Source organism: Balaenoptera physalus, assembly GCF_965194825.1.
Source record: "Balaenoptera physalus genome assembly, chromosome: 1".
NCBI lineage: Eukaryota > Metazoa > Chordata > Mammalia > Artiodactyla > Balaenopteridae > Balaenoptera > Balaenoptera physalus.
The window spans coordinates 151,174,630-151,187,025 of NC_138882.1; the positions used below are offsets into that span (position 1 = coordinate 151,174,630).

The 12,396-nt window shown below is 37.7% G+C and overlaps 1 protein-coding gene across 1 annotated transcript in view; it reads left to right on the plus strand.

The window, feature by feature from the left end:
• NDC1 (NDC1 transmembrane nucleoporin) overlaps positions 1-12,040 on the plus strand; it is a 47,876-nt gene extending 35,836 nt beyond the window's left edge. The window contains exons 17-18 of the mRNA XM_082429501.1: positions 5,896-6,056; positions 9,539-12,040. Coding sequence (XP_082285627.1) covers positions 5,896-6,056; positions 9,539-9,602 — 225 coding nt within the window. The 3' untranslated portion in view covers positions 9,603-12,040. The remainder of the gene's footprint in view (positions 1-5,895; positions 6,057-9,538) is intronic.
• Positions 12,041-12,396: the final 356 nt, after the last annotated feature.

Consider the following 12,396-nt stretch of genomic DNA (forward strand, 5'->3'; position numbering starts at 1 on the left):
TTGTAATAAGTGCCACAATATGCAAAAATGCAGGATGATCAGAGAACATAAAACGGGCGAGTCTAAGCTAGTCTTGTGAATAGGAGATTGAAAGGAAGTGTGAAGTCATTAAAGGCCTCCTTGAGGAAGTGATAACAGAAGTTAGAAGGAAGAATGGGGAAAAGGAAAGGAATGTCCTTGAGGGCCAGAACTATGGGTTTGAAGGCCCAGAGACCCTTGACCAATATTCTTCTACAAGTCACAGACCATTCTTTGTTTCTCTAGAATCCTATGCTACTTTACCTAATATTTGTGTAGTACTCCAAAAGAAATGCTCTTTCTTTAATTTTTGTAACAATCCCATAAAGTTAGAATAAGGCTTATTTTGCATGACTGAGTCTCTTTCAAAAAGACTATATCTGTTGGTATGACTTAATCAAGATCATGCCAATAAATGGTTGAGTAAATTTGAAAACCAGGCTTTTAGACCTCATGTCCTTTGCTTCCCACTGTATCAAATTACCTCTGTGAGGGCTTGGCAGGAGCATGCATTTCTTAACCTTCTTTCTTTCTTTCTTTCCTTCTTTCATTTATTTATTTATGGCTGTGTCGGGTCTTCATTGCAGCACACAGGCTCTTCATTGTGGTGTGCAGGCTTCTCTCTAGTTGTGGAGCGCGGGCTCAGTAGTTGTGGCACACATGCTTAGTTGCCCCGCAGCATGTGGGATCTTAGTTCCCCGATCAGGGATCGAATCCGTGTCCCATGCATTGGAAGGCGGATTCCTTTTTTGTTTTGTTTTGTTTTGAATTTTATTTTATTTTTACTATACAGCAGGTTCTTTTTTTTTTTTTAAGTTTATTTTCTACATCTGTGACTCTATTTCTGGTTTTTTGTTTTTGTTTTTTTTTTATTTATTTTTTTTGGCTGTGTTGGGTCTTCGTTGCTGCACGCGGGCTTTCTATAGTTGCGGCGAGCGGGGGCTACTCTTCGTTGCAGTGTGCGGGCTTCTCATTGCGGTGGCTTCTCTTGTTGTGGAGCACGGGCCCTAGAGTGCATGGGCTTCAGTAGTTGTGGCTCGTGGGCTCTAGAGCGCAGGCTCAGTAGTTCTGGCGCATGGGCTTAGTTGCTCTGCGGCATGTGGGATCTTCCTGGACCAGGGCTCGAACCTGTGTCCCCTGCATTGGCAGGCAGATTCTTAGCCACTGTGCCGCCAGGGAAGTCCCATACAGCAGGTTCTTATTAGTTATCTATTTTATACACATTAGTTTATATATGTCAATCCCAATCTCCCAATTCATCCCACCAACACCACCCCCCGACCCCTGCTTTGCCCCCTTGGTGTCCATACATTTGTTCTCTACATCTCTGTCTCTATTTCTGCCTTGCAAACCGGTTCATCTGTACCATTTTTCTAGATTCCACATATATGCATTAATATACGATATTTGTTTTTCTCTTTCTGACTTACTTCACTTTGTATGACAGTCTCTAGGTCCATGCACGTCTCTAAAAATTACCTAGGTTCGTTCCTTTTTATGGCTGAGTAGTATTCCATTGTATATATGTTCCACATGGAAGGCGGATTCTTTTTTTTTTTTTTAGCATCTTTATTGAAGTATAAGTGCTTTACAATGGTGTGTTAGTTTCTGCTTTATAACAAAGTGAATCAGTTATACATATACATATGTTCCCATATCTCTTCCCTCTTGCATCTCCCTCCCTCCCACCCTCCCCATCCCACCCCTCTAGGTGGTCACAAAGCACCGAGCTGATCTCCCTGTGCTATGCAGCTGCTTCCCACTAGCTATCTATTTTACATTTGGTAGTGTATATATGTCCATGACACTCTCTCACCCTGTCACATCTCACCCCTCCCCGTCCCCATATCCTCAAGTCCATTCTCTAGTAGGTCTGTGTCTTTATTCCCGTCTTGCCACTAGGTTCTTCATGGCCTTTTTTTTTTTCCCCCTTAGATTCCATATATATGTGTTAGCATACTGTACTTGTTTTTCTCTTTCTGACTTACTTCACTCTGTATGACAGACTCTAGCTCCATCCACCTCATTACAAATACCTCCATTTCATTTCTTTTTATGGCTGAGTAATATTCCATTGTATATATGTTCCACATGGAAGGCGGATTCTTAACCACTGGACCACCAGGGAAGTCCCAGGGCTTCCTGGATTTCAGTATTTAGGAGAAGACAATTAAAGTGAGAAAAGACAATAATTTTAAGCTCTGGCTACATACTGTTTGCTCAAATCCCTGAACCTGAAGCCTTCTTGTCCTTTGTTATAAAGGAGATTAGAGAGAATTAGAGATGTGTTAAGGACACATTACCTCTAAACTAAGACTTTCTTCCCCAGTGTAACTTTTATACCACTAGAGTCTGCTGGACCCAATTTAATTTTTGCGTTTATTTGTGAGCTATTCCAGTTATTTGTAAGGATTGATATTCTGTGACTTTTATTCTTTCTTAGAGGTCTTTCAAAGAACAAAGAGAAAACAGTCAAACAGAATTCACTCTTTTACAATTATCCTTTGGACCCTTTTAAAATCCAAGATGTATTATGAAATCCTAGTGATTTTACATTTCCAGTATCTTGAAACAACTTGCTATTTGATCATCCCAGGAATTATTTCATCATTACTCATCAGTTATTCCAGTTGTGGTAAAGAAGACCAATAAGAAAACAGAAGAATGATGAAATCATATAGTATTGTATCATCTTTCAAGAAAAGGTATATAAATAGTCTGAACACACATCTTTACAGTTTTTTTTTAAGCTTTCATTGAATGCAGTTGCTAGTTCAGATTTTTAAAATTTACCACCCATGATGGTAAAAGGAAGAAAATTGCCAATATGTTAAGTAATTATTTAGATAAATCAGAAGATGAACGTAGAGAGACGGCACTCTAGAAATTTACATGGTTCTTAAGTGGATACATGCTGAAGGTATACAAAGGTGTATTCAAAAGTGATGGAAGGGCTTTCCTGGTGGCGCAGTGGTTAAGAATCCGCCTGCCAATGCAGGGGACAAGGGTTCGAGCGCTGGTCTGGGAAGATCCCACATGCCACGGAGCAACTAAGCCCGTGCGCCATAACTACTGAGCCTGCACTCTAGAACCCGCGAGCCACAACTGCTGAAGCCCGTGTGCCTAGAGCCCGTGCTCCACAGCAAGAGAAGCCACTGCAATGAGAAGCCTGTGCACCGCAGTGAAGAGTAGCCCCCGCTTGCAGCAACTAAAGAAAGCTCATGGGCAGCAATGAAGACCCAACGCAGCCAAAAATTAATTAATTAATCAACAAAAAAGTGATTGGAAGGAAATAGGTGATATTGAAATGAAAAGAGTCATGTACAATAAAATATTTTTATATTTGATTCATCATTTCAGTTCATCTTTATAAACCTAAGAATGAAAATGTTTTGCACAATTGGGGTACAAAGAAAATGGCTGAACTCTTCAACAATATTATGAGCTGTCAAAAGTTTTTTAAAATATTGTATTTTGATGTGCAGATGCAAGAAAAAGAACCAGAAGTAATGATAAGCTAGAACCTGCTGGAGATATATCTTCAGTTTGAAATCAGTATTACAAGATGGCTATGTTCCAGGTTTATTCATGATAGCTGATAAGCAGCTAGTTGCATTCAAAAGACATTGCCTATTTCAGATGTATATATCTTCAAAACCTGGAAAATACGTTTATAGTCTTATTTAAACTTGTGTAAAGTTATTTTACATTATCCTGTGATTCTTATTTCTGTAAATTTTTTTGTAAAAAACTAAACTATAAAAAGGGTCCACTGGAAAAAAAAAAAAGGGCTTCCCTGGTGGCACAGTGGTTGAGAATCCGCCTGCCAATGCAGGGGACACGGGTTCGAGCCCTGTTCCGGGAAGATCCCACATGCTGCGGAGCAACTACACCCATGCGCTACAACTACTGAGCCTGCGCCCTAGAGCCCGCGAGCCACAACTACTGAGCCCACTCGCCACAACTACTGGAGCCCACGTGCCTAGAGCCCGTGGTCCGCAACAAGAGAAGCCACTGCAATGAGAAGCCCGCGCACCGCAACGATGAGTTAGCCCCCACTCGCGGCAACTAGAGGAAGCCCGCACGCAGCAACGAAGACCCAATGCAGCCAAAAATAAATAAATAAATTTATTTGGAAAAAAAAACAAACATAAATCCATAAATAGGAGAGGATACAACAGCAACAAAGTCTTCAAAGCTGGACAGCAGATGGTTGAGATAACTAACTTAGCAGATTCCAGAGGCAAATCTGAAGTTGGTAGTAGGGCAAGCACCAAGGCCCTCTGGAACCAAGGGTGAAGGGACAGGCACCAGAACAAGGAGGTTTGGGTGAGAGCTGTTTGAAAGCCAGTTAGATCCCTAGATTTTCCTAGGTGGTGCTTCTCCCTCATTCCAGCAGAAGTCAAGGTTCATCCTCAGAGAGAGTAGAGCACTGGGTCTCTGGACTGGGAGAGTTCACAGTTGCGGGTACTCTACTAAAAGCATAGAGCTGTGCTCCATAGCTCTGTTCACCACTTGGCTTCCCTGAGCACTGGGGACCAGGTCCCCCAGACAGGGTACTGGAAGACTTTTCTTTGGGAACTCTGATCAGACCAAGAAGAAAGACCTAAAGTTACTGAGTTGAGCACTCACCCCCAAAAAAGTCCATGCAGATCACCTATTGTGAAGCTGTCAGAAATCTCCAGTTGTGTACTCAGAGCTTTCGGTCAGCTCTTTAGGAGGTCCCACTCTCAGTCATGAGCCAAGGATCACTAGAATTTGAAGAAAGTATCCAATACAGAAGATAGAGACCAAAAGAAGCAAAGAGAAGAAAAGTAGCTTGGAAGAAACTATAAAACAAACAAAAAACCAAAAACATAACAAAAATCACCAAAATCCTCAGAAATAAAAGCGGTATTGCAGCCTTGAAACAAAAATAGGATGCTGAAATAAAAAGGATCACTCAAATGACATAAAAGAGCTCTTTTTAAAATTTTTCTTTATTGTTTACACAGCAGGTTCTTATTAGTTATCTATTTAATACATAATAGTGTATATATGTCAGTCCCAATCTCCCAGTTCATCCCACTACCACCCCGCCCCTGCTTTCCCCTCTTAAGAGCTCTTGAAATTAAAAACATGACGGCAGAAATCCTTTTAACTATAGTTTTAAGTACTTTTTTGGTGCTTACATCTGTAACTATAAATAATAGACTTTTACTATTACTTCTTGTCACTTTAGACATTATCTTTGCTGTAGTAGACTGACATGCTTATACTTCTCTGTCTTCTCCCTTCTCTTAATATAGTTTATAGCATTTAAAAATGATAATATTTACCTTTGGCTTTTAAAAGTTATACTTAAATCTCTTTCTTATACTATCAAGTATAAATAAAATCAGTTTCACTTGTGAGTTCTCTTCCCACCTATTCTTGCTCATAGGTACTTTATCAGCTAGAATTGAAAAGGAAGATAAACTAGTATAGTAAATAACCTTACCCTTGTAAAGTATAAAGTTTGGTCTTTTTTTGGGCTGAGATTTATAATAAAGGTACTCTTACCCGTCTGTCATGCATCATAAGCAGAGTAGGATATCTGTGTTTCACTTCCCGGTTTTTCATTTTCAAGGCTGTTGAAGTATAACTGCTTTTTAAAGGACAGATGTGGACTTTTCCCTGGTAACTGCTGAAGTGGCTGAACCTCTACTCCCTGTTTTTCAAACTGTTTTGACTGTGATCCAAAATAAATATTTATTATATGTCTCTGTGTGTGTGTGTGTGTGTGTGTGTCTCTCTGTACCTATCTATCTATCTGAAATGAAATCTCTTTAATCCTTTGGACTAAATTGGCTTTCTTGATAGTCTGAACTAACGTGTTTTCTTTCTTTCTTGATGTAGGCAGTTGACAAGTACTTCAAGCTTCCTCATGCTTCCAGTAAACCACCTCGGATTTCAGGAAGCCTAGTGGACACTTCTTATAAAACATTAAGATTTGCCTTTAGAGCATCACTAAAAACTGCCATCTATAGAATAACTACTACATTTGGTGGACATCTGAAGTAAGTTTACCTGTTTTTGTTCCACGATAATTCACTTTCAGGAGTTCACCTGAGAAACAGGTATGAGAATTATAAAGGCTCATAAGTTGAAAGTATTCTTTTGGGACCTTCATGATTCCTACTGGGAACTAACAGCTTGGATTTAGATTTAATATTTACATTTTAAAATTTGGCCTATCATAAAAGTTTTGGGGCCTTCTTTCAAATGGGTAAAAAAGAGGATAGAAAGTTATAAAAGCAGCAAATGTAATTATATATATATTTTTTAAATTACTAAAATATCCTTAAGGGAGAAAAAAGGCAAAATGAATACTTCTCCAGAAAAGCGTATTAAAAATAATTCTGTTATTACGTCTTGGTCAGCAAACTAAGACTTGGGGTGAGCAGAGTATTCCATAAATGAGTCCTTGGTGCTTTGTGAATCGTGCTGGAAAAGCAATGATAGATCATACCACCTTCAGAAACGGAACCAGAAAGAAAACCACAAATGCCAAACCTGTGTATATTTAGTTTCATTGATGTTTACTGCTTTCTTTTCATGGAATAATCTACCTAGTCAGTGTAAGGGATACTAGTTTATTAACTAAATTATGTCTGTCATAATTATAAATAAACTTTAAAAGATATAAGAGATTGCTCTGTTTTTTCTGTATGCAATCAATAAGTAGTTTAGAACTTCCTCAAACCACTTGGTTTTAGAAGCAGTAGTGTATTTCCTTTTACTTCCATGAGGCACATACATAAAGCATATGACATACATGTCAACACATACATAAGGTAGCAGCAGCAGCAAGTTTTTATGGAACACTTTGGTTCTGTGTGGGAATACAGAAGAGCTATAGATAATCCGCTCTCCTTAAGAGGTTTATTCATTTGTTTAAAAACAAACCAAAAATAAATCTGTTTATTGAGTGCTTCTAGATCTGCACTCTCCAATATGATGCCACGTATTGCTATTTAAATTTAAATTAATTGAAGTTAAATAAAATTGAAAATCCAGTTTGTCACTTACATTGGCCACATTCCAAGTCCTCAATAACTGCACATAGCTAGTGGCTACCGTATTGGACAGCTTAGGTATAAAACATTTCCATCATTGCAGAAAGTTCTGTTGCACAGTGCTGTTCTAGACAGTACACTTCGCACTTTCATTTACTCTTCTCAAAGAGCCTTTGAGGTGTAGAGATTATCGTAATTGTATAGATACGGAAACTGAGACTTGGAGGGATTAAGACCTTGCCTAATAGCGTAGTCTAGTCAGTGTTAGAACATGAACCTGAAATCAGGTCTTTCTTGCTCTTAAAATTCCACCTTCTCACCCTATACAACACTGGACTCCCTTTAAGATGTAAACTGCCACGTAGGGTACTCTCAGAAAACGTTCAATGAATTTAGGTAATGAAATAGATATGATGTATATTGATGATACAGCAAAACAGGACGAAAAGGGGAAAATAAATTTCTTAGATAAGAAAGGGAGATAGATGACTGTTAAAAAAGTTATGAGAATGAAACTCTGCCTTAGTTTCTTTCCTCTGAGAAGAGCCATATTTTTTTTTTTAAACATCTTTATTGAAGTATAATTGCTTTACAATGGTGTGTTAGTTTCTGCTTTATAACAAAGTGAATCAGTTATACATATACATATGTTCCCATATCTCTTCCCTCTTGCATCTCCCTCCCTCCCACCCTCCCCATCCCACCCCTCTAGGTGGTCACAAAGCACCGAGCTGATCTCCCTGTGCTATGCGGCTGCTTCCCACTAGCTATCTATTTTACATTTGGTAGTGTATATATGCCCATGACACTCTCTCACCCTGTCACATCTCACCCCTCCCCCTCCCCATATCCTCAAGTCCATTCTCTAGTAGGTCTGTGGAAGAGCCATATTTTATACATGTACCAAAATTGATGAGGTCAGTAGAGACTATTTTGTACAAATATAGGACAGAATGGTATAGTAGAAGTTAGATTTGGAATTAAAACATTTGGATATATGTCTGGTTACATTATTGACTATCTGTAGTTGTGGACAGGTTACCTATTGATTTAAGTGACTTGCCTGAGATTATGCAGGTAGTAAGTTGCAGAACCAGCATTTAGACTCAAATCTTTCTGACCCTAGAATTCTATCTACAAACCTCTGGAAACCATTCTGATACTGTTTACCCTCCCATGAAAAGGGTCTGTTATCCATTCCAGTTTGTTTCATTTGCTCTTAAGAGAGATAAAATGGGATCCTACATATGTAAAGCTCACACTACATTATATATTGTTGTGACAATAACTATTATTACTGTATAATACCTGGTTTATTCATTCCCCAAAACTTCACCTCTGAGAACCAGGTATAAATGAAGCTAACATTTGAGGCGTGAAAATTAACGCAGATCAGTTACGCATTGGAGAAATTCATTTAATACCTATTTACTCTTAATTTAGGCAAATTCGATTTGCTAGTTTTCCAGCCTATAACATTAAAATATGAGAGGAAGACTGCTATTAGAGTCAAGAATACTAACAATAGCAAGAGATAGTACAGTGCCTGCTAGCAGAGGGGAGTCATGAGAAAAGCTGTAGACTTGGTGTTTGAAAAAGTTCAGAGCCATTTAGTGAGAGATGACAGCCTCGCTGGCACCTAGAGAGAGTTCGAACAGTAAAATACACTTGAGATGGTGCAGTTAGTCGGAGAGATGTAAATGTATAAGGTGCTTTAGCATGATTTGTAGTCAAATTATTATAATAAGACTTGACACTTTTAAAAGTGGCGCCCTTCAGTTACCTGGAATTTTATCATTCAGTAATGTTATATTACTATCAACAACTAGAAAACCAGAACCTTTCAGTATATTCAGTTTGTGCCCAAAAGTTTAAAAGGACGTTTTATGCTAGTTTCAATATATATATTTGCCCCGCTTTTGTCCAGGTAATGTATTTTTGTGGCAGCAAGGGTGGGGAGAGAACTCAGTTTTCCCCTCCAAGACATAACTTACGTTCAAAGGGAAAAGTAAATCTAAACCACCAAGCTGTTACCTTTGAAAACGATTAGTGGAGTCTATTGTGTTTTAACCAAACATTTTAGTTTAAAGGATTTTATATTAAAGGCAATTCAAATACTCCACAACTCAAAGATAATGTTGGAATCTGGTTTAAATAAAATAATAAAATCCAGAAAATCTACTGCAAGGCCTGGAACTGCACAGCAGGTTCCACAGCAGAGCAGGTTAAAATTGATGCCTTCACTTGTCAGTCTTAATTTGCTTTGGTCTTTTAGAAGGTAGAAGCATGCTGTTACTGAATGCAAGCCCTCCTCCTCATTAGATTAAGGAGGGTTTTCATCCAGCTTTTTCAGAAGTACTAAATATGTGAAGATTTCTATTCGTTTTTAATTGTTTTGAAAAATATTGACTCTGTGCTCTGTGGTTCACTTAATATGCTTAATGTAAAATAAAGCTTATGCTTTGAATTTATGTTTCATTTAGTGCTGTGCAAGCATCTGCAGAACATCAGAAAAGACTTCAACAGTTCTTGGAGTTCAAAGAATAGTTAAGTAATATAAACTGTGTTCATTACACTGCTGATACAACTACAGATGGGACAGTAAATGTTCAGCATTCTTGGATCAGAAGAAAATAGACTAATTAGATGCTTCCTTTGTCGTGGTGGTTGCTTTGAAAACTATACTTTAATGGGAGAGATCATGGAAAGAAATTCTCAACAGAATAACCGAAAACTGCCTTTTCTGTACCGATTACTTTTTGTGTGTGTGGTATAATAAAATCTTTATTCAATTTTACAGAAGCATCTATGGCAGTAGAAATGTTTGTAGCTTATATAGCTTAATAATAATAACTAGAAAATTTTTAGAGTTTACTTTTGAGAGGAGTAGAGTCAGCTCAGAAGGTACTGATAAAATAGGTTGACTTGGTCTAGTCTTCCTTCCTAATCGTCCTGAGAGTTTAGCTCTCTGTAAATTCAAAATACATAAACTTTTTTGGAGTAGTTTCTGTTTACTAAAGGATAAAAAGGGTAACAGTGGAGAAAAATTCACAGAAAATATTGTCTGAAGGACATATTTTGTTAATCTGTTAGGTTGTGTTTTTGTTTTCAGAGACAAATTAAATTTGCATGATTGTCCAAAAAAAGTCTCAATTTACAGATGCTAACTCTATATAAAGGAATGTGGAAAAATTCAGTTCTTAAGTTACAAGATTAAACATTCACATTTGGTTTTCGAAAGACAATTGACCAACATCTATGAATTTATTTTGTATCATGCTAGTAAACAATAAGCATATGGGTATTTTCTCAACTAGTTTTGCTTTCTTTTTCTGGAACAAAACATTAAGTGATTGCCGAGTTTTTCAAGTGAGAGAAAAAGTTTTGCACGAAAACCCAGGAAACTTTCCCTTTTTTTTCCTTCCCTCATCTTCATTAGATCAAATTATTTTGTAAAGCTTAATTGGCCTCACAGAGGGAGCAACCTTTGCTTTGTTAACTGGCTAATTAAAATATATTAGGAAAATCTTTACAGCCAGAAACAACTTAGTCATCAATCAGCAAGTGAAACCAAAATGTCAGAGGGATTACTGTACTTAGGAGTATGTTGTATGTCCCAAAAATGAGTAGGTAATTTTATAATTTATTAGATCAACTTTGGAGGTGAAAGATTGGAAATCCTACTGGTAGATATTCACTGGACTAGCTTTGGACTGAAATGCTCCCTTGTAATTCTTTTCCCATTTTTTCCCTCTAGTGTCCGCGGTTTTTTTCTTTAAAGCCAGCACAGAATTGTATATGAATCTTTAATGTGGTATATATGTCTACCATTTGTCTGATTACTTGATGTATTATATCTTGATTTATTTGTTGCCCCTTCAACCAGCACATGCCAAATTATAAATGAATCCTGCTGGCCTTTAAAGTATCTTTATGAGACAGTTTCCCAGTTGTCAAGTGTTTGGAGTATCTAGGCTGTTGCCTTTTTTTTTTTTTGGCATCTGAAGTGGAGTTGATCTCTTTTTTGAATGTAAAAGTTGAATTTCGAATGTGGAAGTTACTTACAGATGACCAGAAAACTGTGACTAGGTTGACTGAGAACTGTTGAGTTCCATGTTTTAAAGCCATTGAACTTTTTATATTCCATTCTCTGTGCTTTCCCTGGCTGAGGCATTTTGGGAGAAAAGAACTCTTAACCTTATGCTTCCATAAAGAAGAATTTAAACTCTGACTTACTTAGATAAAATGTCTGGCTTTGTTTAGGTTTTTGTCATTTCCCATATACTTTGGGAAAATGTATATTTGATGAGCAATGTGAAAATTTCTGATGTGTTCATCCCTATTTTTTCTCAAGAGGACGTGCTGTGTACACAATATAGTTCACTTTATGTCTGGCTGGTGGAAATTTGGAAACTGCTTCCCCAAATCTGGATTGTATTTAGTAGATAAGGAAGTCAGTTCCTTTTCCTCATTGTGTTGTTAATCTACACACCATCTGTTGGAGTAGGGTATGGCTCGATCACCTGTTATGAAAGAGAGCTCCTTCGCCTGTGTACAGGGAGGAGGATCTTAGGAGGCCAGCAAGAGGAGAGAACCATTTCCTTTGATGAAGTCACATCCTGCCTATGAACCCACTGATACTACACATTGGCCTGAAAATTAGAGGGTGTTCTTTAAAAGCCTTTCTCTGACTGTCAGTACAAAATGTGATTGTATCAGCTCTTGTAATGTTTTCTTGACCCTTATGGAAGGTATAAATCCACGTAACTTCTTTCCTAGAGAACTGGGACACTGTGCTAGAATTTTAAAAAACTTGTATAGTTGAGTGGACGTGGATAAGCAACAATTTGTTACTTTGCTGGGTTTATTCCTTGGTAATTGTTCTGTGTGTCTTCCTATAAATATGGTAATCTGTTTATATCGTTTTATATATCACTGATACTGAACTGGGTAGAAAAATAAATTAACAGTTTTTAAAAATGGGACTATTAATTGAAATATGTATATCTGTGAGGTCAATTATTTAATTTCTGGGGGGGGGGTGTTGTGTGTGTATGTGTGTTTCCTTAGCCATTTTAATTCAGTATCAGAGTTGTTGCTTATAAAACCTGAAACACTTCTTGAGAAATGAGCTTTTGCCCCTGGTTGGACTAATCTGGTAGGTGATCTGTGTTTCATGGTAACTCTAAGGAGCCTGAATTCTAAAAGCCTCTTTCTTCGTTGTCTTGGCTGCCTTTTTTTCCGAAACTAAACAAAGGATGCAGGTGCTGAAAGCCATTTCTTAATAGAGGTTTCTTTTCTTGCCAGAATAATGTTTCTGAACAGATCATATTCCACCAGA